This window comes from Cyanistes caeruleus, chromosome Z, assembly GCF_971803275.1.
Source record: "Cyanistes caeruleus chromosome Z, bCyaCae1.hap1.1, whole genome shotgun sequence".
In the NCBI taxonomy this organism is placed as follows: Eukaryota; Metazoa; Chordata; class Aves; order Passeriformes; family Paridae; genus Cyanistes; species Cyanistes caeruleus.
The window spans coordinates 13,956,999-13,974,203 of NC_141732.1; the positions used below are offsets into that span (position 1 = coordinate 13,956,999).

At 43.8% G+C, this 17,205-nt stretch overlaps 2 protein-coding genes and 1 long non-coding RNA gene across 5 annotated transcripts; 1 reads left to right on the plus strand and 2 right to left on the minus strand.

The window, feature by feature from the left end:
- Nucleotides 1-1,713: 1,713 nt before the first annotated feature.
- Nucleotides 1,714-3,089, minus strand: LOC147648129 (E3 ubiquitin-protein ligase Topors-like). The gene has a single exon (XM_086868748.1). The coding sequence runs from the start codon at nucleotides 2,898-2,900 to the stop codon at nucleotides 1,770-1,772; it is 1,131 nt and encodes a 376-aa protein (XP_086724874.1). The 5' UTR covers nucleotides 2,901-3,089; the 3' UTR covers nucleotides 1,714-1,769.
- An 81-nt stretch (nucleotides 3,090-3,170) lies between these two features.
- Nucleotides 3,171-4,907, plus strand: LOC147648130 (uncharacterized). Its single transcript, XR_015280812.1, has 2 exons — nucleotides 3,171-3,217; nucleotides 4,523-4,907. It is a non-coding gene; the product is annotated as an uncharacterized LOC147648130 (long non-coding RNA).
- A 1,040-nt stretch (nucleotides 4,908-5,947) lies between these two features.
- Nucleotides 5,948-7,424, minus strand: LOC111941686 (uncharacterized). Of its 3 annotated transcripts, none has more exons than XM_086868753.1 (2): nucleotides 7,375-7,424; nucleotides 5,948-7,149 (listed from the first exon to the last, which is right to left on the minus strand). In XM_086868753.1, the coding sequence occupies exon 2, from the start codon at nucleotides 7,078-7,080 to the stop codon at nucleotides 6,010-6,012; it is 1,071 nt and encodes a 356-aa protein (XP_086724879.1). In that variant the 5' UTR covers nucleotides 7,081-7,149; nucleotides 7,375-7,424; the 3' UTR covers nucleotides 5,948-6,009. The 3 variants fall into 3 exon arrangements, with proteins under 3 accessions (XP_086724879.1, XP_086724880.1, XP_086724881.1); XM_086868754.1 differs by having other exon boundaries at nucleotides 7,356-7,409; XM_086868755.1 differs by having other exon boundaries at nucleotides 7,347-7,394.
- Between the last annotated feature and the right edge of the window lie 9,781 nt (nucleotides 7,425-17,205).

Consider the following 17,205-nt stretch of genomic DNA (forward strand, 5'->3'; position numbering starts at 1 on the left):
TTTTATTATTTATTTTGTAGGACTTCTTTCTGGTTTATTTCTGTTCAAAATTTATATTTCTTGACCAGGTTGAAAGCTGATTTCTAAAGCCGTTAGGAAGGCAGAACACACTCCCAGACCTCCTGCAGGTAGAGGTACAACATGTGCAAGAAGCCTGGAAAGCCAATTATATCCTGCATGAAAAGAAGGCTGTCCATCAAGTCAAGGGAGGTCTATATCCAGCTCCTGGGTTCTCAGCACAAAAATTATATGGGTCTGCTGTGGAAGCAGGCTGAAAGAACTGAAAAAAATAAAAAAATCAGCTTTTGGCAATAAAGTTGTCCATTATCCAACTTATAGTTGATTTCTCTTTACTGAATTAAAACAGTTGCTACTCTTTTTTTACTTTTATTTTAAAATATTTTTGAATAATAAGATCTGAAAAAATAACTAATTTTCCTCCTTTCTGAAAAGGTGATTTGTATTTATTTTTTTATTTCTCAGTAAAAGGCAGTGTGGCTTCCAAACCTGCTTCTCTTATAAACTGAACAACAAAATAGATCCCTCTGCTGTTAAAATCTCTGGGACCCCATTAATCTCAGTCATGTGTTACCCATGATGTGAGGTGCCTTAGGGAGGCAAAGATTTAGTTTCATTGTTAAAGTGAGAGGCGTGGCTGCAAAGACCGGCTAGTGTGAATTCTGAGCTACTGCCTCAGGGGCTGGGCCCTGTGAGCCTGGGAAGAGTTGCCCCACCCCAGACCCCTCGTGGGATATCAGCCCAGGAGTTCTGATTGGGTTTGAGCCCCTAGGGTTTCTCCCTTGCTGTGTTCCTAGTGGTCCCTGACCCTGAACTCCGCCCTAGTTCTATCCCTCAAAGCCCTGCCTCTGTTCAGGGCTCTCTGTCTCTGGATCTGAGTTTGCTCTCATGCTGAATAAATGGTTTCATGAGCAGAAGCCCGTCTCGTTGGTGTCTCATGCTGGTTCCTGATAACTGTAGCTTCTCTGGACCTGATCCTGCGGCTGCGGAACGCAACACCATGAGATATATGATACTCATCCAGCGCTATTATATTGGTTTCTTTTGCAACAAGTAATTTTTATTTTACTCTCCTGGGATAGTGTATCTACTTGACATATAATTTCAGTAAATTACCTCGAAGTGGGCAACTCCAGCTTTCTTATTAATAGAAAGTGGAGACTATTGCTTTGTAAGTATTTTTCCAAGATTTAATAATGGTTGGAGTCAAACTTTTTACTTTATCCTTCAATAATTTCATTGATAACAATAAATCTGTGCTGAAACAATTTTATTTGATTGGGACATAGACACAAAACGATGATATAGGATCAAGTTTGCACTAGACCTTGCTTGCCTGCTAGAAAATTTAGTCTCAGCAGGTTGCCCTGGTTGGCATCAGGCAGCACCTGATGAAACCAGAAGCAAAGCAGATGTGCCAGTGGCTGACAGAGAGGAGCACTGGAGGCAGACTGAGGGCATGGCCCTGCATCAAGACCAGCTGCCTCTGCTTCCCACTCTGCCTTTGGCATTTGCTGCTCTGTGAGTATGCAGCTGCAGCAGGATTTCATGTGGGAAGAAGTGCTGCCAACATGGTCTGGGAGGCTGTGTAAACCCATGGCTGTGCCCCCCAGCACCTGAGTGCCACCCATGTTCAGGCAGGAGGAGAAGGGAAAAGGCATTAGAAGGGAGAGAAAGAATCACCTAGCAATTGTGTGAGGAAAATAACAATTTATTTCATTTTCCTTCAGTAAAGAGCTGCAAGAGCCCTTCTAGAGCTGCCAGCAGTTTGGCCTCTTGTGGGGCTGGGGAGAGTCCTGGGGGCTGGGGACCCTTCTTTTAACAGGGTACAAGGGTCCCCACGGCAATCGGTCCCAGCCCAGGACAGAAGTAGAGGGGCTGAAGCTGCTGCCCTGGGCAGAGGGACCTGCCACTGTTACTATCTCCTGCTGTGGCTCCTTCTGGGGCTCATCCCACTCCATTGGGACAGGCACAGGTGGGGGGTTGCTGAGACCGCTGGGGAAAGCATCCTCCAATGTGCCAGCTTCATCCTCCACATCATAGACTTTGGGGCCATGGGCAGGAGCCCCTCTCCAGGAGATGCTGGTCTTGAAGCTGCTGGAGCAGGAGCTGAAGTTGGAGCTGGTGCTGCTGGAGCAGGAGCTGAAGCTGGAGCTGGTGCAGCTGGAGCTGAAACTGGAGCTGGCACTGGCCACAGCGCCATTCTCGTCCCTGATGGCAGCAGAGTGCAGCAGCCTCTGGGCCTCCTCGCTGCACTGGCCCACAATTATGCTGATGATGCCATGCACCAGTGGAGCTGTGTGGTGCTCGAGGACAGGCTGCAGCCCCTGGACCAACACATCGGCATTCAGCCCCTTGATGCACAGGTCGTGCAGGATGGAGCTCTCTGCAGCCTCAACCAGCCACCACCAGCGCTGGAATATCCCCTCCAGCTGCCGGCGCAGCCAGGGCCGCACGGGCTCCAGTAGCTGTGGTTGTCCACGGAAAAGTCCAGCCCACACCTCAGGCAGGAGGCCACCCAGGAACTCCAGCCCTGAGGGGCCCTGCTCAGCTGGGGACAGTGTCCCCCATGGAGCAGATGGGCTGGACACCAGAGGGCCATGAGGGCTGCTCTCATCCAGGTGGCCAGGAGCTCTCCCTGCCTGGCTGGTGGTTACTGGCAGCTGCTCAGAGGTGGTGCTGGCTGTCTCCAGATACTTGTCTGTGTGGTCAGAAAGCCTGACGGTCTCTATCGGTGTCCTGCAGAGCGGGCAAGAGGGATTTCTCTGTGCCCAGCGCAGGATGCAGCCCAAGCAGAAGCGGTGGTGACAGGGCAGAGCAGAAGCCACATCCTTCCGAGAGTCCTGGCAGACAGGGCAATTACCATCTGTGTCTGTGGCCATATCAGGAGCGATGGCTCTGGCACGGAGATCTGCCAAGAACAGGCTGTGCCCAGCACCAGAGAGGCCTGGCTAGATCCTCTCAGCCTTGCAGTCTCACTCAGCAGGAGTTCAGGCTGGAGCCAGAGTGGCCCTGCCAATGTCTGCATGGAAGCAGTGAGGAGCAGCCTCCACTCCCAGTGACAACGCAAAAGGCATTCCAAGTCCTTGGAACCCCAAGATAAGCAATGAGGGACGTGAGGTCACAATCCGGTGCTACCTGATGTCACCATCCACAGGTTGGTGACATTAGAGTCCTCTACCCTGTAGTGAGAATTGAGGTAATATTTTGCTGAACCCAAAAGGTTATTAGGAAAAAAGATGGAAGTTGTTGGTTCTATGTGTTGTTATTTATGGTTTGGATTTGCTCTAGTTAATTTGCTGGGTGTTGCCATGAGCTGGGAAAGCAGCCAGGTTGAAGACCTGACAAAAAAGGAAGTAGGATGGGGATAGGGGGGACAGAAAAGCAGGTGGTCAGGAGAGACTACAAACTCCCAAATACCCTGCCAATGGGAAAGGGGACAAGTACTCCCCCCAGCTGGGAAAGGCTATAAAATGTAGTCATTGTTTTGGAGGGTGTGTGTGTTCGGCTCCTGGGGGAAAAAGGGGCATAGATGCAGCTCAGGTGAATCATTACTAATAAACAGTTTTCTTTTGCATTGATGTCTTTTAATTTAATTGTATCTAAAAGTTCATTTCTAACACTGCTGGACCTGAACACTGACTAACACAGCAGGCCTTCCATCCCTGCCGGCAAATGTTGTCAGGAGAAAAAAGGAAATGCTGTTTCCTAGTTTCAATTTCTACTTCTCTGTGATGCTCTTCCTCAGTCACCTGCATCACATGTCCTGGGCCCTGTCTCTAATCCCTGCTCCTGACACCTTGCCATTGTTTCATGGGGACAATCCTGGTCAATATTCACAGGACCTCTCGATGCCTTGCTATGAGAGGCCATCACATCCAGGCCTTTCAGACCAAGCTCTGCACAAGATTTTGTCCCTTCTGGTTTGAAAGTCAGAGTCTGTGCTCTCTGCAGCCCTGCTGGATCAAGGGTGATGGGTATAAGGACATTTTGCACCTGTGTTTAGAGCTGTGGGACTGTTCAGCTTTGCTTGCTTGGTAAATGGGTTTTGTCTAGAGGGGTGTTGCTGTTGAGACAGACACATCACACACACACATCACACACACACACACACACACACACACACACACACACACTTGCAGAGACAACAGTGGCTTCTTTATTACAAGGTGCTCTCAAGTTTTATACCCTTAACAAAGCATGATCTGAAGTCATTAGTTACATCAAAATAGCTCATCATGTCAATATTAATTTGACAAAGCAATAGCTCATTGTATTTTATTGGTACAAAGCAATTAACGTCAATAATTAATTGGCAGGAGTTTGCAACAGATTATTAAAGCACGTATGCTGCTCACTAATGCATGTATCCCCTAATTGCAAATATCCCTTATGTATCTATTTTATCAGTTTTCATACTAACAGCCTTGCTTTCTTCCTAGCTATGGATAAACTAGTATTTTATTAATTTCAACTTCTGCTAACTCAATTGTTTGGCCTGCAGACCAGCTGCTAAGCCCATCCACAGGGGAGCTCCAAACCCAGCAGGGCCTTTTGTTTTTGCAACGGTTCTTTCATCGGCACAATGACAAGACCAGGCCTCCACCCTGGGAGCACTCCTGAGGTGACAAGGACACACTCCAAAGGACAGCATGTGGGCCCCTGAACAAAGGAAATCTGCAAATACACAAAAGGTGCCCCAGGGGTGCAGCTTGACTTTTCTCCTCTAGCCTTTGCTGAGCTGACCTCCACACCTGAATCCTGAAGGATGGGAAGAGCACTGTGCCAGCAAGGTGCAGTCTGGCACCACTGCTGACCAAACAAAAGCCTCTTTGTATCATTCAAGCTACACAATTGTGGGAATAAATAAAAATGTGTCTGAATCAGTGCAGCCAAGCTCCCAGCAGGGTCCTGTGGGCCTACCTATTGTTGTGAATTCATGTTGTAAATATTGGCTTTTCACAATTATTCTGATAAATATATTATATGCTTTCACTATATTCTTTTCTCTTAGCAAGTTACAGGCTTAGATAGGAATTCTGAATGGTAAGGATATGTCTCATCTGGAGAAGGCAAGATAACTCCAACAGGCAAGACAATGGGAGGATCAAGCTGTGGAAAACAGGCTATTATCAGCAGCAGGAAATGGAGAGCAAACTGTTACCAAAAAGCCGGTACCAGGACGTTGGCAAGGGGGAAAGATATGAAGCCCATCTGCTCTCTGAGGAAGTATAAGGGGCCTGGAGTCTTATCAACAAGTGACCATCTGCAGCAGAAAGGAAACCAAAAACTCCAAAATAATGCTGAGCAGCTAGAATAACGATAACCAGCAAAAATTATGCTGACCAGCAGAAAAGAACATGATCCAAGAAGGTGGAACCAGGGAGGGGACATGCTTGAATATGCATTAACCTCTCACAGCAAAGATGGGATAAAAAGGACACTCCTGAGATACCAGGTGTGTTCCTGGTAACCCACCAGGGCACCCGGCCGTTTTAACCTTTTGCTTTATTTCTTTTGTCTCCTAATTGTCTTTTGTTTATATTAAATTCTTTTTATAATTTATTAAGTGAATCTCGTTTTTAAGACTATGCTGTTGTGGGACGGACACCTCATGGGAACTGACCAAGTGAGTGACAGCTGGAAGCCTGGCTGGAGGAGAAAGTTGTGATTTTTCAAAAATTGGAATGCTGCAGTTAAATGTCCCAATTCAGGGCTGCTGCTGATCTCAAACTGGGAGATGCTGTTGACTCTCTTGAGGGAAAAGACACTATGCAGAGACATCCAGAGAGATTGGAGCACTGGATTTTCTGTGGGAAAAGGTGCTGTCCACATGGCCCTGGGCCTTTGGCTATGCCCCACAGGACACGGGTGCCACCCATGGTGGGGCAAAAAGGGAAGGCTGAGGAAGCAGAGCCCAGAGACTGTGTGAGGGAAATAACAATTTATTTCTTTTTTCTTAATTAAGGGGTTGAAAGAACCTTGCTAGTGCTACTGGTGAGGGTGCCTCTTGCAGGGGTGGGGAGAGTCCTCAGGGTCAAGGGCCTTTCTCTTCAGGGACCGCTGGGGTGGCCCAGGTGAGTAATGCCTACCTTGGGTGGGACCAGAGTATCTGGGGCTGGTGCTCTGGACAGAGGGACCTGCCTCCTCCCGGGGCTGGTCCTGCTCTGGGGACACTGGCACAACTGAAGGGTGGCTTTGACCCCTGCTAGGGTTGGCCTCCATTGTGGCAGCTTCCTCTTCTTCCTCTGTGGAAACTTCAGGGCTGCTAGCTAGGGTCCATGTCCAAGAGATGGAGGAGCTGGAGCTGAGGCTCTTTGGGCTGGAGGAGTTGGGGTTGTTTGGGCTGGAGAAGCTGGAGAAGATGGAACTGGAGCTGCTGGAGCTGCTGCTGGCTGCTGGGCTGTCATCCTCATCCCCATCAGTGTGGGAGCGCAGCAGCCTCTGGGCCCCTGAGCTGCAGTGTCTCACAATGATGTCAATGGTGCCCTGGACCAGTGTCACTGTGTGTTCCTCCAGCACGCCCTGCAAACTCTGGATCATAGTCTCCCGGTCTGGCCCATACACACAGAGAGCATGCAGGATAGCACTCTGTGTGCTCCTTGCCATCCACCACTGGTCCCTATGGATGGCCTCCATCCTCTGGTTCAGCCAAGTCCGCACAGGGCCCAGAAGTTCCTGTTGTTGACGGAAAAGTTGTGCCCAGACCTCAGGCATAACACCGCCGACAGCTTGGGCTGGTGTCTCTTGAGGAGAAGAGGGATGGACCAGCACAGGTGGATGGGGGCTGTTCTCGTCCTGGTCACCAGGAGCTCTCCTTGCCTGGCTCATGGCCACTGGCAGCTGCTCAGGGGCTGTGATGACAATCTCTAGATAGTCACCTGCATCATCAGAAAACCTGACAGATTCTATTGCTCCTCTGCACAGTGGGCATGATGGATTTGTCTGTGCCCACTGCAGGATGCACTCCCAGCAGAACTGGTGGCCACAGGGCAGAGCAGAGGCCATGTCATTCCAGATATCCTGACAGATGGCACAGTTGCCACCCATCTCTGTGGCCATACTTGGCCCATGCAGCACATTGAGAAGGGCTGAGGATCAGGAGCTGCTCTCCTTCGCTGGTGTCACACCCTGCAGGAGAGGGGAGGAAGAATAAGGACAACCTCCCACCTCCCCAGAGCCTCAGTCACCTGTCCACACCCAACCAGGGGCTATTTCCTGCCAGTGCTGCAAGTAAATGCTGCCCAAGCCAGGCAGGGCTGGGGAGACACTGCTGGTTGCTCTGGGACTGGCACTGGGACCTGCCAAGAAAAGACACCACTCAGCACCAGAGAAACCTGGCTTGACTCTCCACACCTCACAGTCATGTTTGGAAGGACTTCAGGCCAGAGCCAGACTGGCCCCAGCTCTGCCCACATCTATATTTAAGCAGTGAGGGGTGAGATGTCACAATCCTGCACTCAGTGATGTCACAGTCTGCTTCTTGCTGATGTCAGCAAGCAATGTCCACACCAAGTGCATGTTGTGAGGAGAAAGATGAAAATATTTTTTCTTGTTTTCAACTTCTGCGTTTCCCTGTTGCTCTCCCTTGGCCACCTGCATCATGTGTCCATGGCCCTGTGTCTTATCCCCCATCCTTGCCAAGGTTTTCCGTGGGGAGCAGAGTGGTGGCACCAGTCAGCATGGACTGCCTGTAGCTGGATGATGTCTCCTCCTGTCACTGCCTTTCCCTGGGCAATGCTGGGATTTGGAGAACCTGGGTGCTGGTGGCCAGCCTGGATTGAGAGTCTCTCACCCCTGTGGACTGTGTCCCTGCTTCAGGGAGAAGCTGAAAGGAATGTTTTGCTCCAGCTGCATCCACTCCTGCTGATACTTGCCTAAAGTGCCAAGTTCCCCTCCACTTCACAAGTTTCTGTGTTTCTGGAAGCCAGTGCCTTTGTGCTCTTCCCCACAGCCTCAAGGAAGGAGCTGGAGTTTCTGTCCCAACAGAGAGGAGTACAAGGGCCAGAGGAACCCTGTGACAACTCCAAAGAGCCCAGGACCCATCACCATGTGGGTCATGCTGTATCATCATCCCTTTCTTACCTCTGGATGTTGTCATTCCTGAAAGTCATCAACCCAAGCAGTTCTTTCTTCACTTGTAACTCACTTCTCCTAGTTTTAGGGCTGGGTGGTGTGAGTCAAGGATGCTGTGTGCAACCACAACATGGTTTTGCCTCAGGCTGCAGAGATCTCTCTTCAAACCTGTGCAAATGGAGGATGTCCACTGCCATACTTTGGTGCTTAACAATCCACATGGAAAAAGATGGAAGTTTGTTCATCAGGACTTTTTTGTGTTGTTATTGGGAGGGGTGTTTCTCCTTATTTAAGTAAGTGCCTCCTCAAGTATGAATTTATATTACTTTTTAATTGGAATCGGACTTTTAAAGGTCTAAATATGCAGGCAGTAGCTGGAATTTCAGAGTACCAAGATATTCCCTATTTCCTGTGGAAACTAAGGCCACAGATACTTGTCATGAGGTGATTTTACCTTTAAGATAGCTTTGGGAGCTAAGGAAGTTGAAGCTGCTGGTGACTGATGGGAGTCTTTTCTCCTGACTAATTATCGGTCATTTCTAAGAATTGACAGCAGTTTTGACCATTGAAGAGTGAGATCAACTTGTGAACACCACCTTAAGATGTAAAGCCAGAGTTCTCTTGCTCTCTTTGGTTTTTGGCTTCTGAAAAGGTAACAAGGCTCTGTCTCGGCCTCCTCCCCGCCTCCAGGCCTGAAAAAGGCGCTGGGCGGGGGGAAGAGAAACAGAGCCGCCAGCCTGGGTTAGTTTGTAGTTTCTGCTGCTGGACTGAAACCTGACACCATGAACATCTGCAGCTTTTGCAAGACTTTAACTCTTTTACTACCTGGATAAAATGTAAAGATTACTCTTTTTTCCCAGAGAGACAGAGAGAGAGAGACAATCAACATGAAGAAGACAGTGAAGAAAAGAGTTAAGTTTTTGATGGGGAAGAGAGAATAAGGAGATGCTTTATAAGCTGAAATATTTTTCTGTTAAAGCTATGGAGATGGACAATAGTGTTCTGAAAAAAACTCCTTTAATTCATGACAGAGTATATTGGGAGGGGTGGAGTGTTCAAAGTGTGGATTTTGAGTAAGAGGTGGAGTAATTGTGATACAGTGAGGTGCTGGAACAGAGTGGAGCGAAGATTTGAGGCCTTGAGGGCAAAGAGAAAACTGTTTCCAGTGAAGCTCACAGAGACAGATGAAGAGGACTTTTGCCTTTGAATAACTCATCCTTAAAAAATGATATCCCTAGTCTCATGGCCCATACACACCTCAGAGTGATGTGAAATGGGAGGAGTGAACTGATGACAAGATTTCCGGGCAGCTGGCATCAGAGAAATATAAAACTATAACAGAGATAGTTTTCTCGTGAGAAACTCCATAGATTAGCAGAAGAAGACTTTAGTTTCTCTACAAAGACTGATGAAAAGACTCTAGCAGGAATTGGGACTGTTTTAAACACCAAAGTTCCAAAGTTTTTTGTCTCTATGTTGTCATGTGAGCAAGGGAATGGTTGGGTAGTGGGGGATAAAAAGGTTTTTCTGGAGGTTTATTCTGGTGTTCTTATTCTTGTAGTTTTGTTAATAAACTTTGTTTATTCCTTTTTAAGTTTTAAGCCTGTTTTGCTCTTGTTCTAATTCATATTTCACAGCAAGAAATAAGTTATTTTTTTAGTTACTGCTTTAAAACCAAGACAATACTCCAGGAAATGCATTTCATGTTTTAAGAAGACTCTTCCCCAAGGTGCTTATTTCATCTTGAGATAAAAAGAGACCTCAGATACAGGCTTAACTTTGTCTTAGTTTTCTGTTTTTCATCTCTGCTTTTAAGTGACTGGAAGATTTGTGTAATAAAACAAACAGGATAAGGGGATGTTTTTGCTGCTGAAGGTTAAGCAGGCTTTTCACTCATAGAAAAATTTGTGACCATTTTTGAATTATGAAAGTGAATTATTAGAAGGGCTCAGGAGGGGAATATATCTGCCTCCAAGTATGGCAAGTTTGTGTTTTGTGCCTTGCTCTTTTTTCTCCCTCTTTTATTTTACAAAGATTTTAGGGAATTTCTTGGAGCCAGTGGTTTCTGTGTCAGTCTTTTTAGTGCACCCTCAGGGACTGAAACTTGACATTTTAATAAAATGCTTGTTTATAGCAAGTGTTGTTGGAAGTCAATGTATGTGAAAAAGTGGAGGTTTCTATATAATTGTGAGAAGAGTCTATAAGGTCCTGTTGTGGTGTAACAACTATCTCAATTACTGCTCAGGCAAAGGCTGCCTTCCAGTTCTGTGTGTCAAGCCACAGCCCCAGGGAGCTGTGTCTGGCCATTCCCTGTGCAGCCTTCTTGTCTTCCTGGGGCTTCCCCTGAAGTTCTGCTGTGTCCTCACTCAGCCATGGGGAGAGGTGTTCATCCCTCTGCAGGGCAGGACTTAGGACACCTCTGCACACCTGTAACATGCCCTTCAGAGAGAGCCTCTCTCCCCATATACAGAGGATCGGCTGAGACTTTCCACATGCTGGCAGAGCTCAAACCATGGCGCTCATTGTTTCATCTGTGGAGATGACCAAAGGAGAAGGAGGGTCAAAGGTAATGAACAGAACAGGAGAACACATGCCTGACAGCACCTTAGCCATTTCATTGGGCACACATCTATAAGATGTGCAATACCACCAAATTAATTTCACAGTTACCAGGTGAGGGATGTCTGAATTTCTGACATGAAATTCTAATTCAGCTGCAAAGGGAGTTAATTAAAAAAAAAAAAAAAAGAAAAAAAAAAGAAAAAAAAAAAATCTGTTAATCTCACTTAGGCTGTTGGTTTTTGAATTATTAGATCCTGTTATTTTTTCCATGAATTGGACAGTTCTTCTGCTAAAAGATTTTGGGAGAAAAAACCCAGAGAGTTGGTGACTTCTCTTTCTGGCTTTGACTGTAATAGTGAGGAGAATTTTATTTTATTATTGTGAGTCTTCTCTGCTAAAGAATGACTCTCTTTATAGTTTGTATTGCAAATATACAAGCCTTAATTCCAGGTTCTCAGAAAGCCAGTAAAGTTCCTTAGGAGCATGCTGTAATTTGTCTGCTCCCAGAGTATTCTGGCTCAGATCCTGACAAAATAATTATTAAAACGGTCTCTGTACAAACAAAAGGGAGGGGAGAAAAACTTCTCATCTGCTCTTTAGTCCATTGAGAACTGTCATGAGGTAGCAGAGAGGAAGATGCAACAATCACCTACTAAGTTCAGGCAGCTGAAAGAGATCCATGTGGAAACAGCAAATAATGTTGACCTCTTTCTACTCTGCATATTGTAACTTTTATTCTTTCCTAAGACTTCATGTTATTAAATTGCAACAAAGTAGAGCCACTACAATTGATTAAATGCAACCGTGAGCTAAGTGCTGGCTTACACAAAAGACACTTTTATGGAACCATACCAAACTTGCAATAACACAAACAACAGAATAATCTTTTCACCGAGCTGATGTTTACTAAAATGCCACCTCAAATTTTTAAAGGCAGAAAGAGATTGAATCTCTTCACTAACTTGCAACCTGAACTGCACTGACATGTATGAAGTGAGTATTAAAAAGGAAATTATTTTTAAAAGAATGAAAAGAAATCCCTCCCATGGCATTGGATTGCACTCCAGCCAGGAGAACACATGTCCCTTCTGAAGAGAGCATGTGCATTGTAAATAGGCTCGCATTGGCATCCCAAGAAATGCCAGATGCTTTTATGAGCAAAATTTTCACAAGTAATAGTTACTTGGATCCATACCAGGATTATGTTGCCCAGTTTGAGCTACATCAGGGCAGGCTGAATTTTCACCTTGCCCCTTTCAAAGCCAGGAATTATCAACCAAAACTGGGTCCATCAGACTTCTTCATTTTTACCTCTAATTTGTGAGTGGCAGCTTAATGAGTGTTCTGCCTTTGGTCTCCTTTGGAAATTGATTGTCTGTAGTTCAGGTGAAAAAATTAACTTGTATTTCTGGCTCTAGCTTTTGTCCTTTCAGACCTTTCTAACATGTAGTTTACATCTCACTGTGTGGTGCATCATATTTTCCTCTGGATTCATGGACAGAAAAATGTGCCTAAGCAATGGATGGAATTCTTTAATAAAAAACACAGGATTAAGCACCTTGCTACAGTTTGGAATCTGTATGTGAGAGAGGCTTCATTAAATCAATACATTATGGATTATTGAAATGTGAAAATAAATCCATGAAAGCAGTGATCCAGATGAAACTAACATGATCTGTTCTTTTAGTTCCAGTTCCTATATCAGAGATTTAACAATTGATGTTATCTTTCAGAGTATCTTTTCAGTCTGTTAAAACATGAATTTGAATGTAGTTTGTCTAGTTTTTCTGCTTGACATCACCTCAATTTCCATGTCTCCTGGTATTTTTGCTCTCCTCGTGTGGCTCACATCCCTGGAGCCTGTCCCTGTGAGATCAGTCTTTCTGTTCAGGCATCCAGAACATATTTTCAGTGTCACTGGGATGGTGTCTGAAGCTGTTTTGAGGAGCAGCACATGGCGGCTGGAGCCTCCTGGTCACCCAGGTCATACAGCTGCTGCCAACCAGAGAGCAGCACAGGGATTTCTGTCTTTCTGAGTTTGCAGGGAAATGAGCCATGAAAACAGAACAGAAAAAAACAAGTCATTGGCCAAGATGTGAGCTTGGCATCAGACATCCTCCAGGAGTGGGCAGGCTATCTGTGTGTCCTGCACACTGCTCAGGTTAAGGATGGAACTTAGAGCCTGTGGTGGGACTGCCTGGATTATTCCATTTTTAAAAGCAGAGTTTGTGATGTATCAGGGATTTGAATGAGTGCTCTAGTGGCACCTAACATGATCTATTACATAATTAATGCAGCCTTAAAAGACCATTCTCTATCACAAAGATGTGTTACAAATGTGCAAAATTTTCCTACATGTTAAATTCCAAATTAATTTAAATAATTTTAAATTTAATTACAAATGAATTCTGTACAAATTAAATGGACAGAATATTTTCGAGCTTCACCTTTAAGTTGTATTTTCACCTCTTTGATTTACATGATCTTGCTTCCTTAGGACAGAATTACAAATGTAAAATGGCAGTTGAATTTCTCTAGGAAATGCAGATGTAAATCTTCAGAGCTCAGTGGCATAGATATTTAAAATATATAACTTACTTTAAATGACCAATAAAGTAATAGTTATTTTAGAGTGAAAAGCAATCTTCTGGGGGATTCATGTTACTGGCACAAATGCCTGGATGACAAACAAGTAAGCAGATTTAAATTCACAGCATCTCCTTTGGAGGTAAATATTATGTTTATTTTGCATTTTTCACTTAATGTGAATAAAATAAATCAATGTGATGGCTGGAGACTTAAATGCAGAGCAGCTCTGCCAACCCTGACTGCTGTCATTGTGATGAGGTGACTGGTAGTGACAACTTTCCTTTTTCTCCAGACAAGGCTGTCAGAATTTCTGTGTTTGTACTAATGAGAAGGGAAGAGTGTGATTTTCTGGCTAAATGGAGGGCAAAACAATGTCTGAATTAAAATGGTTTCATTTTTTTCTTTGATTGTGTATTTTCTCTCATCAGTCTGAAAGTAAAGGAAGCACATTTTGGAAATGCTAGGAATTCTCTCTGTCCTCAGTAGTAACCAAGTAACCCCTCAAATCAGTTTGCCTTGAGCTAACTAAAACAAAGTGTGAAGTCTTTTCACTTCTTTTAAGACAGAAACTTCCCTTCAACAAACCAAACAAACTGAAAACAGCTTTCTGAATTATCTGTAAAATCAGACTTATTCAAGGAAGTATCATTCTCAACGTGCAGATTTTCTGTTTATCATTTGTTCAGATACTTCTTAAGCCAGACCAATAATGGTCTTTATAATGGTTTAACACAGCTGGTTGAAATAAAGTCTCCTGAAATTTGGCCTTAATTTTCAATGATATTTTGAGTATGAAAATATCCATCTCATGGATGGGGAAAGAACAGAATGAATTTGCACAGTCCCATTATGGCTTTATGTTTAACAAGCAGGCCTTCACCCTCTACCTTCTCTGACTTTAAGCATTAAAGTAAAACCCTGGCTTTGGACGTGAAGATCAAATGTAACTGTTTCTGCTATTTTGCTTAATCTGTTTTGCAGGACCTGAAAATATTCAGTTGCAATTTGCTTTATAGCATTCTTTGTAATTGGGGGACTGAAAAAAAATCCACATGAATTCCTGTCATCAGTACAAAATATGTAGAATAGCACTGCAAAGACTCTTTGTCAATATTCATGTTTTGCTTTACATATAATTTTATTAAACTTATACTTCAGAATAAGATTTATGTAGCAGCCTTTAAGTTCAATTACAGCAATTGTTTTTCAGCAGGATAAATTTTCTGTAGGATTAGACAATCCACATGCATGTTCAGTGTTGTCATGGCTGGTATCATCTTGAGAAGATCTGGAATGGCTGCATCTTTATTGAGTGAGATGATGAGAAACTTAATCTTTTCAAGACAAGGAATTCAGCTGAAGCATCAAATTCCAAAATGACCCTACAAAAATCTGAGCAAGGTCATTTAGACCAAATAATGTGCAAATATTATGGTCCAGTGTGTTCTTTGCAATGCTGTATTATTTATAGGTTGGATTAATATCAGCACTTCAAAAATCTACAGGTCTTTTTGGGAAAGTTACAGTAAAGCAAGGGAGTCATGGGCAAGGAAGAAGAGAGGGATATGATCTGAGCAGCTAAAAAAGGATGGGCAGTGTCATTCTTCTGGGACAATTCTTGAAAGCAGCCAATCAATAGGAACAGAAAGTGTGCTTTGGGGAATCTTTGCAGAGAAAAATTGAAGGTTTGTAGAGGGGCAAAGCAGTTAATTTTTTGGTAAAAACTATCCATGTGACCTTCCATTTCCTTTCACTTAGTTTTCAGCTAAATAAACATTTGTCTTCTGTGCCTCTGTGATGCTTACAAACACAAGAGCATCCTTATTCCAGAAGATAGGAAGAGAATCACACACTGAAATATTTCCTGAGCTTCATGAGCATATGTCTTTTGTCTGTTTCCACTGCACCTCCTTCCATTTTAGATGTTCATTGGTCACTCACAGTGAGCTGGTCCAGTGATTGACAGAGAACTTTGGGAATAAATACCCTGTTGCTGTCTGCAGAACTTGATGGGATTGTTGCAGAGATCCCAAGGCCAAATGGTGGAACAGAGAAGACAGATGGGAATTGCCATGATGACAAGGAGCTGGTGCTTGCTTCAAGGTTTTAAGGAGAAGGCTATAGCAGAGTTGTCTCTCTGGGTGCTGGCATCAAACCAGGGGAATAGTCAGTGAAATCCAGGAATGGACCAAAATAGGCATGGAAAAAAGCTGTGTCTAAAAATTTAGATTATACCTCTAAGAATTTTTATCACGAAGATGCTCATGTTGTTGTTTCTCATGCCTATTTTTACCAAATCTTCTTTCACAGGCTCAGGTGATTTGTGGCTAAGAACCCATGTGCTCTGGAACACATTTAATGCTCCATTTGATATAGCACAAATCATATATACAGCATACAGGTGGATTAATTATGTTAATTATGCTAGTTTCTGCCAAAAGCTGCTTTGAGGTAAAAGGATTGCTTGGTTTTGTTTTGTGGTTTTTTTAATGTTTCAAGGATGAAAGTGATTTATCTAACTGGTTTGCAAGCTGCCCATAGTTTTATAGATGATGAGACCCTGGCACTGGCTCTCAGTGAGCTCCCAGCTGGAATGGGGCTTTAGTAAGTGTTGCAAAGTTTGTCTAAAGGCTTCCGTTATAATTCTTTATCAGCTGTAACTTTTCTCTAAAAAATCCTTTTTCTATTTCTCTGATTCTGCTTCATTTCTTCTGTATTTTGCTTTTTTTTCCTGAATTTCTCAGCCTCCTTTGGACTGAATTCTTTTGGGATCGTCCCTTGTGGGGAGCCCTGCTTATCTCAGTTCTTATGATTTAAAGAAAACTCCCAAGCTCGTTAGAACCTTGTTTCTCGTGTTTATTAGAAGGTCATCACAAAACTTGACAGGTCTCTCTAGGCTGGCTACACAAGATTATATCTTTGCAATCTGGTACATTTCTTTCTTCTGATGGTACAAACAAGGCCTTGTGGCACACTTTGTGTCTGATGCACAAAAAGGCCCTGAAATACGCAGTTCTTTTATCTTTATACTTATTTTTACCCATTAACAATAGACATGTATATTATTTTTCTTAATGACCCAATGACCCATCACCTCTGTGCTGCACTGTGGCATTTTCTGTCCAATCATTTACTGCTACCCAAAAACATCTATGAGAAGAACATGAAGAAGAAAGAAGAAGGGATAAGAGACAACACCCTAAATCTTCCATCTTGTCTCTTGTTCTCTAAACTAACTTTTTCTCTTAGTGATTTAGGAAAACTCTCTAATCTACACACTTACACTTTTAGCTTTTTCTAACTAACCTTAACATTTGTTCTCACCATGTGTATCACCATGAAAACATGCTCATGAATTTCATGTTATATGAAATTCAGTGTTTTTCTGGATCTTATAACTAAGTATCAGAAACAAGGGCATACACTCTGTATCTCAGACTCTAACAATCAGCCATTTCTTAAACCTCTTCAACAAAGATACTTTCGTTGTTATGTTTTCCTTTTTGTTTAGCTTTTCTTATATTTGGGAGCTCTTTCTCACAAAAAGAGAAGTTCTCTTCTAGCTGTTGTGGGTTTTGCAGAAAACACTTTCATTTGGGATGCCAAGAAACTGAAAAGCAATTAATTGCCTAAATTTCTGTGCTCTTGTAGATTTTATTCTGATACTTTCAACTAAGGCCCTGAGACCTGGTTAGGTGTTGCACTTACAGAACTGTGTGTCCATAAATGGCAAACCCAAAGCAGAGTCAATAGGAATGGGCACCTGCAACAAAAGACTTCTCTGGGACAGTTAATCCCCCAGACCCAGAATAGAATGGAAAAAAATAAGAATTGTTTTACTGTGTGAGACCAAATATTTACTAAACCCTGCCATTCATTACCCTGTCTCCAAAAGAGAGAAACAATAGATAGCAACAAACTGAAGAGCAAGACAAGCATGAAGGGCTGCTATCCTGTGTT

Bases quoted from the DNA above. Each gene is read 5' to 3' on its own strand.
- LOC147648129 (XM_086868748.1), bottom strand. From the start codon at position 2,900: ATGGCCACAGACACAGATGGTAATTGCCCTGTCTGCCAGGACTCTCGG.
- LOC111941686 (XM_086868753.1), bottom strand. From the start codon at position 7,080: ATGGCCACAGAGATGGGTGGCAACTGTGCCATCTGTCAGGATATCTGG.